General features: G+C 38.3%; 1 protein-coding gene across 2 annotated transcripts in view; it reads left to right on the forward strand.

The window, feature by feature from the left end:
- b4galnt4a (beta-1,4-N-acetyl-galactosaminyl transferase 4a) overlaps nucleotides 1–19,905 on the forward strand; it is a 174,135-nt gene that overhangs the window by 24,532 nt on the left and 129,698 nt on the right. For both annotated transcript variants that reach the window (XM_065277535.2, XM_065277534.1), the window contains exon 2: nucleotides 14,772–14,884. In XM_065277535.2, coding sequence (XP_065133607.1) covers nucleotides 14,772–14,884 — 113 coding nt within the window. The remainder of the gene's footprint in view (nucleotides 1–14,771; nucleotides 14,885–19,905) is intronic.

Below are 19,905 nucleotides of genomic sequence, written 5' to 3' on the forward strand. Positions count from 1 at the left end.
AGCGCCATAAGAGTGCTTTTTAGGACCTCAAAAGTACATACTAGTACCAACTATATACATATCTGTTAGGGGTGTAAGAAATTATTGACACATGTGAGTATCATGCTATTTTATTGGGAAATACGGCAATATTTAAATAAATAAAAACAATTCAACATTCATGGAAGTTGTTTCGTTTGGAGTTACATCCTGACCGTTACATAGCATAGCGACTTAAACTGTGACAGGATGTACCAACATTGGGCGCGCCACAAATATTTTTGCTAAGGTTTGCATATGGTGGTTTGTTCTCAATGGCATCTTTCCTAAAATTATATGCCGTTAAATTCCTAAAATAGGAAATATCCCAATATATTGCACAATGTATTGTAATATATTGCATTGGAGACGATGTATCGCAAGATTCTTGTCCATTCACAGCCCTTATATCTGTACCTAAATGGTACATATTAGGACTTTTTAACCGGATACTGCCTTAGTAACGGCTAACAACCATTTTATCTGATGATGTATGATATCTATATAAGGCTCACATCTTTCTTTCAAAGTCGATAGGATTTTTATTTAACTTGTAAATTAATCTGCGGTGCGTTTCCCGAACAACGACGTAAATTGCTGCCGAACCAACATAGTATGATGCATAGTTGGAGAAACGAACTACCTTGTCAAGACTGTTTCCCGAAAACATAGTAACTTTGTTGCCCATCCGTCGTTTAAACCATGTTGGTTTAACAACATAGTTGATGATGTCACGTGGGAGGTGAAGTACTAATTAATCTGTGCAAATCAATTTAATGTCAGATTACTGCTGTTAATAACATGTATTGCATCAGAAGATTTTGTTATCGTAATTTAGTTATCTGTTATTTATTTTCATGCGCAAGTTCCCTCTTACATTACTCCTCCCAGGGATTCCCCAGGGTCTTAAAGCTCGTAGGACAGCGCACATGCGCAGTTTTCAAATGCAGCGCTTTAATTCTGTTTACAAACGTAAAGACGTAGAATAATTTTTTTATATATATTTAGAATGATGGATATAGAATGTACTATATGATTTGTGCTTATTTTGTTCAAAAACATGATCAACGTAAGTCTACATATGATAATAACAAGGAACGAGGCTTCTAACGACAGGTGAACAGCTGTCGTTCAAGTTTGCGATGCAGTTTGCGAATGTTCGTTTGAACTATGGTTTCGGGAAACACAAAATCATCGAACTTTGTCAGTAACGACGAAACTTACGACAGTAGTTGGCTAACGATGCTTTTGGGAAACGCACCCCTGATCGGTTATAAAAATAACAGCATTTCACTCCGTATAAAGGTATAAAGTATTCCCATCTCTTCAATGCAGACAAATAGTTGGACACATTTGCACAGTACAGTTTGGTTTTCCTCCTACCTTTAAATAATGAATGTGAGGTAAATAAGGCTCAGCGGGCATGGCCGTGCCAGTATGCCATCGCAGCGAGAGCTGATGAATACACATGGGAAGGACAGATTGTACTGGGCTTTTGACTATTACTGAGAGAGAGAGAGTAAACCCATCGCTCTGCTGATCTGTTGCCAGCCAAGGTGCGGAGGACCGTCTGGAGGAGTTGTTGCCATTGGTAACAGATTGAATTATTGATTTCCGTTCTGCTTTGCACCTTTAACCAGTGCAAGATATATCTACGGGTAGTTATGTACTGAGTGCTGCTCTGGGACTAGACTGTTAATTCTCTGACTGTATTTCTTCAGCTACCCCGCTTTGTTCGAAACTGAAGATGTTCAGCCCAATTAATGAGCGATCAGCATCATTATTACTAAAACATATACTTAGGGGTCTGACTTTAGCAACTTTGGTGTACTACCTCAAATCGTGCCGCTTGTTGAGGAGAGGTGGGAAAAAAGACTTAACTACGTGAAGAAATACCATAGACTTCTAATTAAAAAGAGATTTAAGTTATATCTAGGGTGCACCATATCATAGACACTTGGGGGTCACAAAATCCTTGGGGTCACCCAAAACATCTTTGCAGCTATGCATTAGCAATGACCTTTAACACCAAAACTGTACAGCAACTCAAAACAGTGTAACAAACTCATAGCAACACGCTGGCAACCATTAGCGCAGTGGCTGTGGCCCTAGCACTGAAAAGCACCAACATTTGGTTGCCCTTTTTTGATTTTATTGCAATTTCACTAGACGAGTTGGCCCACGATTGGATGTAACACTCCAAACTTTCTGTGGGACACAAAAGTAGGCGTTTGGGAGAAGTTTTAGAGAAAAACATGGTGGATTTGAGTTCATGATGTACCTGAACATGTGACAGGACATTTGTGTGGTTGTGTATGAGTCCAGTGACAGAAGGGCCCGTAGAAGGACAGAACCTCATTAATAATGTGATCTGTAAGACGGCCATGACAGCTGCTGTCTGCAGGTGCTGAGGAGAGTCTCTGGAGAGAGACAGAATGAGCGAGCGAGTCTGAACACCTGCTGCAACAGTCATGATTGTGCGTGTTTGTGCATTGCAATAAAATTATTTTGTTAATTGTTTTTAGTGTATATGACGGAAAATGCCAACCTAAACAACCATAAAAGAAGTTTGTTTTTTTTAGGTATAAATATAAAAATGTATTAAAGTTAGGGATGTTTATGCATAAACAAAGTTTTGTGTTACTTTCAAAAAGTTTTTAAACTAATTCAACTAAAAAGTCTAATATTATTACAGTTATTCAAAAAATTTCACTTTCATGTTTAAAAAAAGTAAGACATTTTCAGTTTGTTTCGATTTTCATTTTTGTGCATCACTACATGAAAGGATACTGAACCCTATTTTAACGATCAAAGCGCATTGTCTAAAGCACACGGTGTAAACGAGCCTGTCCGAATCCACAATTGTTAATTTAAGGATGGGAAAAATGGTTTGTGCGCCAAGCCCACAGTCTAAAAGGTTTTTCCTTTTCTCGTAATGAGTTGTGGGTGTGTTTTGGGTGTAACGTGGAATAAACCAATGAGAGTCTCAGCTACATTTTAATTCACTCTACCCCAAATTTCAAAACGTTTGGCTTTGGATCAAAACAAGGTTTGGCTTTTGATCCAAAGCCAAACGTTTTGAAATTTGGGGTAGACTGAATTAAAATGTGGTCCTGTTTGATCTGGTAGCCATCAGTAAACAGTTGCGTTACCTGGTGCCAACGTAAAGGGATAGTTCGGCCAAAAATGATATTAAACCCATGATTTACTCACCCCCAAGCTGTCCGAGTTGCATATGTCCATCGTTTTTCAGACAAACACATTTTTGGATATTTTAGAAAATGTTTTAGATCTTTCAGTTGATTAAATGTAATGTTACGGGGTCCACGACCTTCAAGTCCAAAAAAAGTGCGTCCATCCTTCACAAATTAAATCCAAACGGCTCCAGGATGATAAACAAAGGTCTTCTGAGGGTAATCCGCGCAGTGTTGTTGTAGAAATATCCATATTTAAAACTTTATTAACGTAAATAAATACCTTCCGGTAGCGCCGCCATCTTAGACTCCTCTGTATTCAGGAGGAGAGTATTAGCGTAGTGTACGCACTTTTCTTAGTGACGTATGACAAATTCGGAGGGCGGGGGCACAGAGCAGCAGCAGAGTAGCCTCTGTAGGCTGCGTAAGCTCTCATCCTGAATGCGGACACGACAAAGATGGCGGTGCTACCGGAAGGTATTTATTTTAGTTTATAAAGTTTTAAATATGTATATTTCTACAACAACACCGCACGGATTACCCTCAGATTTATTTTGTGAAGGATGGACACACTTTTTTTGGACTTGAAGGACCCCTTAACATTATATTTAATCAACTGAAAGATCTAAAACATTTTCTAAAATATCCGAAAATGTGTTTGTCTGAAAAACGATGGACATATGCAACTCGGACAGCTTGGGGGTGAGTAAATCATGGGTTTAATATCATTTTTGGCCGAACTATCCCTTTAAAACTTCACTTTAGCTTGGACAATGAATTTACACAATGGAAACGTTTATCCGTCGTTGAATTGAATAACACCAAGTTTTGTCTTTCCAAAGAACACCAAAGAGTTGTGCTCTGAGATCTCTGCTCACATCCGTTTCAATACAATGAGAGCATCAGCGTGACTCTGAAATCATTATAATCGTTCAGAGAGAGACAATGGCCATTTCCAAGCAATTCAGCAATCAAACGTTAATTGCTGGTGGCAGATCCAGTAACCGTGTAGGAGTTGGACGTACACACAGAGAGAGACTTGGGCAATTGTGAATTATTTCTCCATTCTCAGAAACATCATTATCCAATGTATTCTTTTCTTTTTAAGTCTGTTTTAAGACCAAACCAGCTGGCACAACGCTTTGTCAGTTGATCTACAATGAACTTTTAATAAATACAGGAGCTCTGTTCCTATACATCAATCTGTACAGCTAGATGGAAAAAACTTAATGCAAAAACTTAATTTTCTCCATTCTCAGACACATCACTAGCCTGGGTGCCAGCCGATCTTAGCGACTTGCGCGCCCCTCACAGACAGAAAGAGCAGCGGTTGCGCGACTTGTCCGCTCCTGACACACAGAAAGAACGCACGCTTACAGATCTGTTGTCTGTGTTTCAATGGCTTAAAATAACTTGTTTTAAAACTGCAGTGCTTAAATACGTGTACAAACGTTACGTTTTCGCGACCACACGCACAGGAGCGTGACGTGGGCACGTAACTTCGATAGAAACGATAGTCCAAAATCTCTACCGGTTGACAAATTTCTACCGGTTAATTTTGTCTACCGGTTTATCGCCCACCCCTAATTGCAAGATAATCAGCAACTTAAACTGTGCATTGTCAGATAATATGATCAATAAATGACATATACTGTAAATGCCTATTTAGCAACTTGGTGTATGTACTTAATTTTCATGCTCATTGAAACAGAGAGGTCAACAAGTCATTGTAATTTTGTTTGCTATTGGTTGTTTTTCCATTTGACTTCAGTCTCAAACTCAGAAGGTGGATTGCATGAGTTTCCCTGTATGTGTTTTCCATTGGGGGCTACTGCATTGTGTCACTGCTCATTTGCATGAAGATTACATTTAAAATTGGTTTCTGAAAAACTGCTTAGCTTTATTAATAATGAATGAGGATAGGTGCTTTGTTGGTGCATATAATTGTCAGTGTGTTCAAAATACTTTTCTTTGTGTGGGCAAAACATCCCAAAAACAGAAAATTATATCAATGTTTTACAAGTGTGAGACACAATTTCCTTATCTGTAATGTACTGGACACTATATATGGTCTTATGCATTTTTACTGCCGTGATCTAGCTCTCGTGTGTCTGTAGAGGCCTGTAGATAAATGGGACTCTTTGTGCATGGTCATGAGAGGCTGGATTTTATCCTCTGGGTTTGGACTCAGGCCCCACGTCTGGGGTCTTAACAAATCCAACATTGTGTGCCAAGTCCTGCCCTGGCCGTAGCTGTGTTTTTTATGTGTGCATGCCTCATAGAAGAAGACTTCCTCTCCTTTGCAAGAGGACAAGCATGTGTAAAGAAGAAAGTGTTTATCTTGCCTTGACCCTTCAGAATAATGGTTTTGTAGAATCTGATGAAAAAGTTTGGCTTTCCCTGGGCAGGATTTTTCGGCAGTGGGTTGCAAAGTTGGTTGGGCGCAAATATCAACAAAAGCAGGCTAGGTTGATCTATTATCAGGTTATGGTGAGGTGACTAAAGATGAGGAGGCTACAGATTAATAATCTGGAAATTAAAGGAGTGAAAAGATGATATAAGAAGACAACAGGAGTCAAAACTGAGGTGAGGAGAAGAGATGAAAGGAGTCAAAACATGCCTAAAGAAGATGGAAGGATGTCGGAGATGTGGAGATCAGAAGATTACAAAATAAAAGGGGGTTGGAAAGAATGAGATTTTTTGTCAAAAATGAGGAGAGAAGGTAAGAGGAGTGATGGGTTTGACAAGAGGAGAAGAGAGTAGGCAAAAATTAAAAATGGAGATCTCAAAGTCGAAGAATGAGGAACACACAAGAGATAAAAAGGAGAGGAGATAAGAGAGGTCAAAAGACAAGGATAAGAGATGAGAGGTGTCAAAAAATAAGGAGAGGGGTTGAAAAATGAGTAGAGGAGGCAAAAGATGAGGAGTTGAGAAGAGATAAGTCAGGAGGAGAGAACAGAAGAAGAGAGAAGTCAGAAAAAGTGAACAGAAGATGAGAGGAGACAAACAATGAGAACAGAAGATAAGAGGAGTCAAAGAGGAGAGGACAGAAGATGAGAGGACAGAAGGTGAGAGGAGTCAGATGTTGAGAACAGAAGATGAGAGGAGAGGAAAGGAGACAGACGAGGTGAGGAGACAGATGAGAAGAGGAGACAGAAGACTAGAGGAGACAGACGAGGACAGACATAAGACGAGAGGATCGACGAGGAACGGAGAGGACAGAAGATGAGAGGAGTCAGACGAGGAGAGGACAGAAGACGAGAGGAGACAGACGAGGAGAGACATATGACGAGAGGAGACCGACGAGGAACAGAGAGGACAGAAGATGAGAGGAGTCAGAGAGGAGAGGAGTAAAAGAGGAGATGAGAGTGCAGAAGATAAGAGGAGTCAGACGAGGAGAGGAGAGGACAGAAGATGAGAGGAGTCAGAGAGGAGATGAGAGGACAGAAGATTAAAGGAGTCAGAGAGGAGAGGAGTCAGAGAGGAAATGAGAGGACAGAAGATGAGAGGAGTCAGAGAGGAGATGAGAGGTCAGAAGATGAGAGGAGTCAGAGAGGAGAGGAGATAACAGAAGACAAGAGGAATCAGAGAGAAGATGAGAGGACAGAAGATAAGAGGAGTCAGAGAGGAGATGAGAGGACACAAGATGAGAGGAGTCAGAGAGGAGATGAGTCAGATAGGAGATGAGAGGACAGAAGATGAGAGGAGTCAGAAGACAGAAGATGAGAGGAGACAGCCAATGAGAGGACAGAAGACGAGAGGAGTCAGAGAGGAGAGCACAGAAGACGAGAGGAGTCAGAAGGGAGAGGAGTCAGAGAGAGGACAGGACAGAAGATGAGAGGAGTCAGAGAGGAGAGGACAGAAGACGAGAGGAGTCAGAAGGGAGAGGAGTCAGAGAGGAAGGACAGACGAGGAGAGGAGAGGACAGAAGATGTGAGGAGGTAGACGAGGAGAGGAGAGGACAGAAGATGAGAGGAGTCAGAGAGGAGATGAGCGGAGTCAGGTGTGGACAGGAGAGGACAGAAGATGAGAGGAGTCAGAAGAAGTGAACAGAAGATGAGAGGAGACAGACAATGAGAACAGAAGATGAGAGGAGTCAGAGAAAGAGGACAAGAAGATGAGAGGAGTCAGAGAGGAGATGAGAGGACAGAAGATGAGAGGAGTCAGAAGAAGTGAACAGAAGATGAGAGGAGACAGACAATGAGAACAGAAGATGAGAGGAGTCAGAGAATGAGGACAGAAGATGAGAGGAGTCAGAGAGGAGAAGAGAGGACAGAAGATATGAAGAGTCAGAAGAAGTGAACAGAAGAAGAGAGGAGACAGACAATAAGAACAGAGGATGAGAGCAGTCAGAGAAAGAGGACAGAAGATGAGAGTAGACAGAGGAAAAGGTCAGAGGAGTCAGAGAGGAGAGGACAAAAGATGAGAGGAGTCAGAGAGGAGATGAGAGGAGTCAGACGAGGAGATGAGAGGAGTCAGAGAGGAGAGGACAGTAGATAAGAGAAGTCAGAGAGGACAGAAGATGAGATGAGTCAGAAGATGAAAGGAGTCAGTTGAATAGGACAAAAGACCAGAGGTGAGCCGTCAAAAGGTGATGATGAGAGATCAGGAGCAGAGAGAGAAGAAATTCAAAGGTAAAATGATGAGAGATAATGGGAAAAGATAGAGAGAGAGAGCTGAGATGAGGACATGAGAGAGAGGCGAGATGAGGAGAGCAGTCATTCACCATCACTCACTCCTGTCGTGATAAAATCCACATCAACCGTAATTTTGCCGCTGGTGTGCTGTGATTTCTGCCTCTCTCCAAAAGCAAATCGCTAGCTTCTCCATTCCTCCATCAGAGCTGTGAAACTCTTTCAAGCTGTTAATCGTTATTTAATCGAGCTTACTGCCTTGATCTGCTTATATTCAATTAATTTAATCCTCTCTGTCCAAAGGCCACAGCACATCAGCACTCCAACAAACTGACCCTCTTAACTGCAACTTGGTGGGTTGTCGAGATGTGAACGGACATCTTATGTGGGTGTATTGTTGTTGCTTGTTAAGACCATGTGTGAGGTTGTGTAGTGAGGTGTGTTGTGCTCATGTGGAAATGGGATTCTGACCCATTGCCTGTGACCCAAATTATGGGAAATTAGGGAGATTTTGGGAGCTCACTCTTATAGACCGCTGTGCCACATTATTAGAATCTGCTCCCGGAAATAGACGCAGCATGGTGGGGTGGTGCTCTTGGCAAAGGGTTACATTACACCACCAGCCAATAATTGCTCTCGTCTTTAGGGGTAAAACTAAATGTAGGAACGATAACTGAAATATTATATTATAATTGTGATAACTTTTCTATGATTTCAATAAGCAAAAATTTCCACCATTTTTTTCACGGCACTGCAACAACAAAGAGCTTCTGGGATACGGAGACTCCCGCTGCGACCGGAGCTGTTCTTGAGCTCATCCTTGTGTTTGCAATCCGCTAAGTGAATTCCTGTGGTGTTTGTGACAGCTTCCCAGCAACTCAAAATGACTGTTTTCAGACACTTCTATAAAAACAAGTTTGTATACCTGAGATACTGCATTTGTCCTTGTTTGTGTTTGCTTGTTTTCCATATTTTGACATTTGGTACCTGGGTAGGAGGGAGGGATGGAGTTTCATGCACTTAACATTCACAAATGTCCTTTTTACTGTGTCTTTAGGGTATTTTATGCATACTGAACAGTTGAATACTGCATACTGTGTGCATAAATAGTAAAAGTAGTATATTAGTATGCTACTTGAACGCAGCTCTCAACAAAAATTGCTTAGTTCATCTTTAAAGCTGCTTAACTGTCCAGAAATATTATAAGAGTGAATGAGGCTCTAAATAATTATACGAGCTTGGCTCCATTGGGTAAAATCAAACTCATTTAATCTATGCACATGCATGCAGATATATAACTAACTGGCTCTCCAAACCATAAACTACCCTTTCTTTATATTCAGTAGGACCTTTTTATTAGGCTTTCATTATATTTTATAGCCCCATTCCCTTGGGTTACAGTAAAATTTCTTTTATTTGTTAAAACTCCTTTAGCTCTTAATCTGTCTGTGTTTATAAAGTGGTACATTAAGGCAATAATGCTTAATCAATGAGTTATGCTTTATTCTTCTTTATACCTAGTTTAATTCATACCGTATTCCCTTTCCCATTTGAGTACTTTTGACACCTTCAAGTGCACCTTTAGCTTCAGGCCACCTGACTTTTATTTCCTAATAGCGGTCAGTGGAGGACAAGCCCGTAATCCATCAGAAGTATGTCAGTGGTGCCGCTGGTTTCTATGTGACAGAGCTCTGCTGGGATGAAGCCAAGGTCTAAGATGATTATTTTGCTACACCTAGCGAAAGCTAGTGAATAGAGAATATTAAGCATCTGTGAATACCGTAGTTCTCAGTGGCAGTGAAACTGCAACTAACAGGAAACTGTAATTATTTGGCATGGGTCAAAACAACGTGGCATATTACTTAATAATCCTTCTGTGAATTTATAGGAAATTATGAGAAATTTCCCAGTGGACAATTGTGTTGGTTGTTACTTTTTATAGCTCAGAAGATGGTGGATTGGTTGCTCAGTTGGTAGAGCATTGTGTTAACAGCCCAAAGATCATGGGTTCAATCCTAGGGAACATATGAAAAGTATAGGGGTGCGCGGACTATTTACATTGTTGCACAAGGTTGAGCGTTTTGTTGATTAAAAGATGATTTCACGCAAATTATTGGAAATGTGTAATGTTTTTCCAGAGAGTTATTGATGAACGAGTGTTTTGGTGGCATGTAAGTAAGTTTTTTCATCATATGTTTTTTTCGGTTTCTAAGTTGGGTGTGTAAGACACCAAATCCAATGCTATGTCATATTACTTGTGTCTAGTTGACTAAAACATAGCATCTTTTTGAAAAATGTCTGCAGTAGGGCTGCACGATTCGGAGAAAAAATCTAATTGCGATTTTTCTGATCAAAATTGCGATTTAAAGTGCGATTCATTAGTATATAATAAAAGAGCTACATCCAGGTTTGTTGTGGTGGTTTAAATAGCACCAAAGAAAGATGCTGTGCTACTGTTTATTTAAAACCTCTTAAACATTGTACCAAGTTGTCTGCAGGACTTTGCTCTTCTGCAGACAAACTTTTTTTTAATCTAAGAACTTAAAAATACAATTTAACAAATTTTTTTTGAAAGTTTTATTTAAAATAACATGTAGGCCAACGTATTTTGGCTGTCACTACAACAATGCTTCTAACAAGCAAATGTTTAGTTTTTTCTTTTAATCATAAGACTATACTCATCTTGTTTTACTTTTCAGGCATCTGTAATAAATGTAAATATATTTAGAATCTATGATTTAACATAAGCAAAAAATACAAATAAAACACTGCACAGTCATCACTGTAGGATTTTAAATGTGGAGCTGCAGAAGCTTGTTCAGTTAAAGGTGCAATTTGTAAGATATTTGCAGTAAAATGTCCAAAAACCACTAGGCCAGTGTTATATATTTTGTCCAGCTGATTACTATCAATATCTGTAATGTTTTCAACTACTTGTAAATCATGAGAAAATTTCCATTCAAAACATTGACACGGGGCAGTGCAGTCTCCTGTCAATGACGTTAATATCCATGTGACCCTTTGTCACCGCCTTTACTGACGTAAACCACATGACAACAGTGGTCGAGCTCGAAAAAATAAAATGGCGGCCAAGGAAGCAGCTGGAGCACAAATTTAGTGAAAATAAACGTATATTTTCACTTTTTAAGCATTTTAATTGCATTTCTAGCGAGAAATTAATATTGTAGTTTTCAAATATGTGATTAGTTATCACAAAGGCGCTCTCCGTTTATATTTCAAACACGCTGCCTTTGAAGTGCGTCGGAAAGCCTTTCTCTGAGTGGCCTACAGGCCTCCGAAGCCGAAGTCATTTCCTCAAGAGGCAGCGAGGCAACAAGTCCTCACTGTCTTGAGTTTTCGGACGCAGCGAGCCAGTGTTGTGGACAAATGCGCAACTATGCGATAGCGCCTGTCGGGCTACGCTCTTTCTTATGAACTTATGGATATCTCTGTACCGTCTGCCGCTGGTTGTGTCAGCTCCTGTAAGCGTACGGGCCAACCAAACGACCCAAGAAGAGTTTGGAACAAAACGAGGGAGGATCAATTTGTTGTTGCATTATCTGGATGTAGAGAGCTTCACGACAACATTTAACTAGACCGAGATTCTGATCCTGCTGGTGTTTTACGCGATGGGTGAGTTGTTTTGATTCGTAACCCTTCAAAAAACGTATGCTAACTAATGTTGTGATCAATATAAGTGTAGATTGTAATCAGCGCGTCTTCCCGCGGACGATATGCACATCAAAGGTATTGTACAGCAATATAAATGGTCATTTTAAGACACTTCACAATAAGATTTGTACTGTCAATACATTGTCAAAAATCATTGTAGATTGTAAGTTGAAAACTTAATTCTGTGCTGTGTTTACCATCGAATTTGGACTAATACTGTAATATCAATATGACTAACAATTTCGTTTTGAACATCACATATAAACTTACATAATGAAATAAACGATGTCATCAAACGCAACATTTATAAGACTTGATTACCTTACGTGATTTCTCGTTCGCGTCTGATTGATGGCCATCAGTGGTTGAGTTAAAGACTACAAATCCCATAATTCCACGCTGCTTCAGAGCGTCAGTAAACAAAATCATTGTTATTGTTTGATCTGGCGCCATCTAGCGGCGAAAATAATACAAACTGCATCTTTAAGAGGAGTGATTTTAATTTTTGATGTGTAATAAACATTTCTGACACAGAAAGCACCAGGTTACTGTCACTTTAAGACAAGACAGCTTTAAAACTGCTCTGCTTCAATATACTGATAAACATCCAGCTGTTTATGTTCACTTAGACAAGAAAGAAAACTTAAGTTTAGTGATCACGCGTGTGCTGCTGACTGCTCTCTGTGTGCGCGCTTCATGAACCCTCGTGCCTGTAAATATTCAAAGCGGTGCAGATGTGCGTGTGCAAGAAAGTATAATGTACCTCTTTCGTCTGCTGTGTTCCGGGCTTTAATGAAACCTGCTTATAGTCTGATGAGGCGCTTGTCATTGTTTGCGATGCATGACGAGAAACGGACGTATATACCTTTCTTTAAGTCCAACATTACACAAAAGGGAAATGTTTTCGCGCATTTCTGTCCTTTCATTTGCCGGTTAATGAGTTATAATGGGTTTTTAAAATGACCGAATCCAAAATCTGCCAACTTCATGACATTCCACGTTGTGCAGTTAATTCCATTTGTATGCATTTCGCGATGCTGTCCGTGTTTTCCGCATCGCGAAATCATATGGCCGTACACTTTGTTGAGGAGTTGAACTGCTGCTGGCGCTCATGTTTTCCAAATGGTGTTATCTGACGTGTTGTCAGCACCTCATTGTTAATGCACTCTATTGGTTTAAACTGCATCAAACGTAAAATGCGCATGAAGCGAACTGTCAAAAACTGCGTACTAGATGATTGTTATATTTGATAGTTTTGAATCGAAATAATCGCAGCTCTTGCGATTCGAAAATTGCATCCATTCACATCGCGATTTCGGTTTAAAAACGATTAATCATGCAGCCCTAGTCTGCAGCTCTTAGCAACTTTTTTGGTGGGCTTGAAAATATTTTGACCCAGCGGGGTGAATTGTAACGCTGTGTTACAACTAACTAACCCCTCAGCACTTACGATATGAAAACCGCTAACTTAAGCGTAATCATTGCCGTTGTTTTAAATAGACTACACACGAATGAATGCTGGCTGCCAACAAAATAAATGTGCCTGTCTTATCAAAAATCATGTGTTCAATTGATTTTGTGCATATCTTTAATATTGATTGAATACGGTCACGTCAAAGATTGAAATTATAATGAAATAAATGGCTAAAATCAGACTTTGATGCTTATTATCTCAAAATTTGATTTTGAAACTGTGGTTTGGTTATTACAGACTGGGTCACATATATACAAATGTTTTGTCAAAATTGTGCTGCTTTTTTCTTACATATTTAGACATTTGTGTCCATTTATAATTGAACTATTGTTAGAAAAGGGCTGGATGAATGAATACAGTGTGGATACATGTCTATTTTAGACACAGATATATAAACAATATCCACTTGAAGTATATAGACAAAATAGTATTGAAATATTTGCCTGCAAACGTAATTTTTATCAAGTGTTACAACTACCCCCCTGCCTGTTACAATTAACCCCACCTACTGTATGGGGTAAGTTGTAACGTTTGCACTTCTGTCACGTTTGGTGTAATTGTCCAAGAATGGTAAGTACTAGAAACAAACTTTAAATGTTCATTTGTAGCAGAGATGTGTGTGTTGCTTTTGTAAAAATATAATTAATCAAACTCAAAGATTTTTTGAACGATTGAGTCAAAACCAAAAAGTGGGTTGTGCCCCGCTCTCCCCTACTGTATCTAGAAGCATATTGTGCTGTACATCATTTTAGATAAAAGCGTCTGTCAAACGTGAAATGACCAAAATATTATTACAGCGTTATGTTCTGCACTTTTAATAATCCTCTGTCTTAATGTTGTGTGTTGTATGCATTGTCTCACAGTGTTGCCATATCCACATCTTCTTTCGGCACTTAAACGTTTTTGGTCAAGTTGTTGGTTTTATTAATGTGGCAAGGTGCCAGTCTTGGTTGGTTTGGAGATAAAGCATTTTGAATTATCTCATGGGATTTTACTTGTTTGGTGTTTTTTATGTGCAAGACCTGGCAACACATACAGTCAGTCAAAAGTCATGTTGGCACACTTGGTAAATACGAGCACAGAAAGCTATAAAAAAAAAAGAATGAACAATGCTTCTTCTTTTAAGCTTTAATTTAAAAAAAATCAAAAAAATATGATGTTTCATTGAAGTAAAACATTTAAAAGTGTTTTACATTATGAAATAAATGTTTTTCTTTAATACACACTGGGCACAATTATTGGCACCCCTTGATTTTTTTAATTAAAGCTTAAAAGAAGAAACATAGTTTATTTTTTTATATTTTCTTTGTTCGTATTTACCAAGGGTGCCAACACTTTTGGGCATGACTGTATAAGTAAAAGCTTCAGTTCGTACCGCTGGGATATTTTTTTCACTGTTAATCATACAGAAGACTTTTTTCCCTTCTAGGCATTGATTTTCTTCAGTAGAAAGTCTTTTAAAAAAAGAATAAATTTAGTCCAGCATACTGTGTTGAAACTTGCAAAAGTTTATTGAAAACAAGTCTGGTCAAAAACAATTTTTTCCATACATATTCTCAGCCTGCACTTGCCTACAATCATCCAGATGTACAAAGGGGTGTAAATTAGTTTACTTCTTACCAAATTCACATCACATTCTCTCTCACAATTATTTAAAAACTACAGGATCAGCTCATAAATTCATGCAGTGTGTTATATGTAATAAAAATGGTAATGATGCTGAACAATTCTGCAGATGAAAAGTATAGTGAATGTTTGTGCCCTTCGTATATTTTTTAGATGGTGAGAGACCGATGGAAGGAACCGATACCAGCCATAAAAGAGGCTCACGATCCTCGGACAAGTTACGCAAAAGTGAAGACACCAGTAACAGCCAGGAGGAGGAAAATGCGGTGAGTTCAAGTGTGTAACTGCCTTGCAATGCAGTGTAATAGTAAAAAATATACAATAGTATTAAAAACAAAATAGTAATAGGAGGCCAACGAGTGATGTGGATGTTATTACATGACTGCATTTTGGTTATTACCCAAAAGAAAGGGAACCAAACCTGCTAATAAAGCTACAATGTATAATTTTTTTGCCTCTGGAGTCTGGACCAAAAGAACCGAACTACAGATGTGAAAGTCCCTTTTAATAAGAAATAGCACTTGTCAAAAATGTACGTTAATTTTCTTCTTCATCACACTCTCAGATTCTTGCTGGTATGCAAATGTAAATGTGGTTAAGAAATCCTTCACATTGGAATATAAAGTATCTTCTTTTTGTTGCCAATGGTGCAGTCTGTCAAACTAAAACACTTTTGCCTTTTATTTATGTTTAGCTAATCTTACGATTTCTAAAAAACGTACAAAAGAAACTATATGTCATATCATTGTCATTTTTATGGGATTTTTAATTTAAAGGCAGTAAAGCTGGGAGGGAGGGATTTGTCAAGTCGTAATGAAATAGAGATTGAAGAAGATGATGTGGACAAACAGAGAACTGTGACAGATGCTCTGCTGGTAAAATGATTTATGTGTTTACAGATAAATCTATCATTGCTTGTGTTGTGAATACATAACTGCTGTTAGTTCTGATTCACACCGTCAGTATAACATGCTTCACAAACTAAAAAGTTTGTCTAAGGAGCTGGTATAAGATGCATGGTGGACGATGCTAAATATGGACTGTAAAGCGTTTGGAGCTCTTTTCACTTTGGAACACATTCAGATGTAGTCGAAAACACATTTGACCGAATTGCTTTTGTGGTGTAGACGTGCATGTGGTCGAATGTGTTAAATCAGCCATCTTAATAAACAGGGTATGTTATGTTTTTTGTTAAGGATTAGGTCATCTCAAAATGACATTTTTTATATTATTTATGCAACATCATGTCACTTAAACCCAATGGCTTTTTGTGTTCATTGGAACCAAAACACAGATTTAAAAAAAAATTGTTTAGAGAACAGAAATGGACAAACAATTTGGATATTTTATGGGTTTAAAGTTGCACTACTGAAACGGGCAGTTCTGATTCTTCATTCTGATTGGTTGAAACGCATTCTAAGCCGTGATAAAATACCCCGGTAAACCCACGGTTCAGACCACATTACAGAAGTATCACTGCGCCACTGTTGCTGCGTACTGATTTATGAAAATAAACACCACAGTCTTTGATCATATTTTTAATTTTTATACAATTGCACAATTATGGCGATATCCAGATACATGTCAATAAAAATTGTTGAGTCATCTAATCAATAAAGAGAAAACGCTCCCTAAAGATTTTCTACCTCAAATTAATTTTTCCGCTATCCACTGGGTGGCGATCTTACCCAACTTAACTCTTTCACCGCCAGCGTTTAAAAAAAAAAGTTGCCAGCCAGCGCCAGCGTTTTTCATGATTTTCACCAAAGTTTAATTCCTTCCAGAAAATGTTCTTCTTTAAATATATAAACATACAATATACCAAATGAAAGAACAGACGCTCTGCTTTCAAACAAAAAAAAACGTTTCATCCTACCTTTAGTGGTTTGTTTGCAATCAGCTTTTGAATATGGGTAGGTTGTTGCAAAAAACACCATATTTTGAGCAAAAAGCAGAGATAATTCCATTTTTGTGACGGACTTTTCATAGAGATCCCATTCAGAGCGATCTTTATAACAGACACGGACATGCAGCAGCTTGCCATAGGGCAATACTTCCGGTTTTAAAAAGTTGCGGAAGGGCGCCACCTGGTGGATAATAGCGGTAGTGCGGAAAGATGGAAAATCTCGTCATTGGCGGGGAAGCTTTTTCTCTTAATTGACGAGATATCTCGTCAATGGCAGGGAAAGAGTTAAACACTGACGCATTCACTCAACACTAAAAACAGCGTGTTTTCATCAGGCTCTGAATCTGATCTCTTACAAAAGTTCTTCACATAAATGAAATTATCTCCGCTTTTAGCTAAAAATCTGAGAGGTGATAAGAGAACAAATGAAGGTAGGATGAAACGTTTTTTTTTTTGTTGTTGTTTGAAAGCGGATGGTCTGTTCTTTCATTTGATATTTGATGTTTATTTAAAGAAGATAATTTTTCTGCAAGGCATTAAACTAAAACTGGGTGGCAACTTTAAAAAAAAAAAAACGCTGACAGGGAAAGAGATAAGCATGCTTCCAAGCATTTGATCATCACTTCAACAGTTGCACAATATCAATGTTAATGTATAAATTAGATTGATGTTGATTTATAAAATAAACACCACAGTCTTAAATCATATTTTCATTGTGTCTTTGCTGCGTCTGTGTTGGTTGGGAACTGCGCTCTGTTTCAGTCACACTTGATTCTGAGGAACTTATTTGTTTGGCGGAAGAGTAATATTTGTACTAATATAATTACAGCTTATTTGTGTTTTATTTTATAAAATCCTGCTAACGTTATGCATATGAAGTAACCGTTTTATAAAAGCAATAACCTCCGCGAAGCAGTAGGGTTACAGTGCATTTTATAACAGCTAAGGGTTTTTTATAAAAGCAATAACCCCCGCAAAGCAGTTGGGTTACAGTGCTTCGCGTAGTGCCTAACAACGCCCCTTTGCTGTTATAAAATGCACTGGTTACCCACTGCTTCTTGGGGCTTATTACTTTATTAATGTATGTCATTTTATATGTATATTTTACTGTATAAACAGTAAGAAGAAATAGCTGAAGAAATAAAGTCATTCACATCTGTGATGACATGAAGGTGAGTAAAGTATAAGAGATCGGGAAAATATACTTTGCAGAGAATACTTCTCATTTTAAACATAAAGGTCGATAGAAAAAAGTGTCTATTTGACGCATTTTAATGTAGTGCAGCCCTACCGATAGTAATGAGAGAGGCACCGAACTCTCTATTAATGCAAGGTCACAGTGGTTCACAGGCTCGCCTGAGAGCTCATTAATAGCTTAAAACCTTAGACATACTTGTGTACCCATTTAGTGACTTTTTCACAATCTCGACTTCTTTTTCAAAGGCTTTTCCTCCTATGAAGTGCTTTAAATAGCTCATATATTTAACACACCATTTAATGGGGCATAATGCATTTGCGACGGTCCATGATGATGTCTCAGTATTGTTTCTCTATGCAGTTTCAAACTTTGGCAAAAGGAGGTCTTCTTTTATACCCTTCTCTAGCTAAATAAAATGACTCAGGGTTGATGTGACAGGTTTGAGGGTGGAGAAATGAGGATGGGATGTGGCTGTTGGTATCATTAATATTAATGACCCTGAGGACCTGCTTAATATGAGACCTTGTATCCGAGCTCAGCATTTCTGCCAGTGTGATCAGGGTAAAGGGCAGAAGTAGCCATGCAGAACATCACATTATAAGCCACAGCATAGCTGACAAAAACAACAAAGCCTCAAGCGTTGGGAGATGTTTGCCATCTTCAGGAAAATCGACAATGCTTCCACTCAGACTGTAGTCAACCTCTCCTTATAGTTGTCTGCGAATCTATGCATCCCATAATGCGTTGATGCCATCGCCGGGCCCTAGAAGAAGTAATAGCCCCACTTAAACCCAAAACCGCAATTGATTTTTAAAATGTCTGCGAGAGCCAGACTGTGCGGCGTAGGACAAACGCAAGTTCACAATCCGTTCCTGCAGAATTAATGGCTGCCGGGATGCAGCGAAACAGGATGTAGCAGATGAGTCTGGAGATGGGATTTTTGAGAAAGAGAGGGGGAGCAATAAAGTTTGGCGAGCTGAGGTTATGTACTTGCCTTAAAGCGATATTTCACTTAAAAATAAAATATTAATACAATCAATGCGATTTTGTATAAAAGAACTTTACAAACTAAAATAACTAACTTTTGGTAATGAACGACGCCTGTTCACATATGACGTAGGATGTAGCGTACGAAATACATTTGAGCCAGCGTACCATTTTTTATCTAGATGTGTTTTTATCTAAATGTAACATATTAATAGCTAAATACACACAAAATACGAATTGTTTACTCACAAACATATCGTTTTGCTTCAGAAAACATATATTAACACACTGAAGTAAGTATTCCTTTTTCTGTTGATGGATAGGTTTCAAAAACAGGTACAATTCAATGCTATTAGAAAGCTAGGAAGGGCCAGGAAATTATTTATAGGGCTGCATCTAACAATTATTTTCATAATCGACTTATCTGATGATTATTTTCTTAATTAATTGATTATTCGGATAAAAACCTATTCAATTTGAGTTTTTACTTTTTAAACCCTTAATTAGAATATTTATATGTAGAAATATACTTTAAAAAGGGCACAAGCTATCTAACGATTATTTTCATAATCGATTAATCGAATGATAATTTTTTCAGATTAAATGATTAATCGTATAAAAACCTATTCAAATTGAGTTTTTACTTTTTAAACCCTAAATTAGAATATTTATATGTAGAAGTGTACTTTAAAAAGGGCAAAAGCCATCTAATGGTTATTTTCATAATCGATTAATCGGATGATAATTTTTTCTGATTAAACAATTAATCGTATAAAAACCTATTCAATTTGAGTTTTCACTTATTATAGCTGAATAAAACCCTAAATTACAGTATTCATATGTAGAAGTGTACTTTAAAAAGTGCAAAACCACACATCGCAACAACGATTTTATCGATTAGTGGTTGCAGCCGATTACTCAGATTGTGTTTGGGTAAAGAAAGGAAGTCATCTAGGCATTTAGGTGAGTAAATTATGTGGAAATTTTCACTTTTTACTGAACTATTTCATTAATCCAAAATCATTGGAACTGCTCTCCATGTGTAATGTTTTAATGATTGTGTTTCCATTCCTGCTGTGTGCACTGACATAACTAAGTCAAAAAACTTGAAATAGGGTGATTGCTTGACATGGATGCTGATTTCCACAGCTCACCAGACTTAATTGGGTCATTACAACCAGTCAAAGCTTTGTGAA

Source organism: Paramisgurnus dabryanus, chromosome 23 (assembly GCF_030506205.2).
Source record: "Paramisgurnus dabryanus chromosome 23, PD_genome_1.1, whole genome shotgun sequence".
NCBI classification, from domain to species: Eukaryota; Metazoa; Chordata; class Actinopteri; order Cypriniformes; family Cobitidae; genus Paramisgurnus; species Paramisgurnus dabryanus.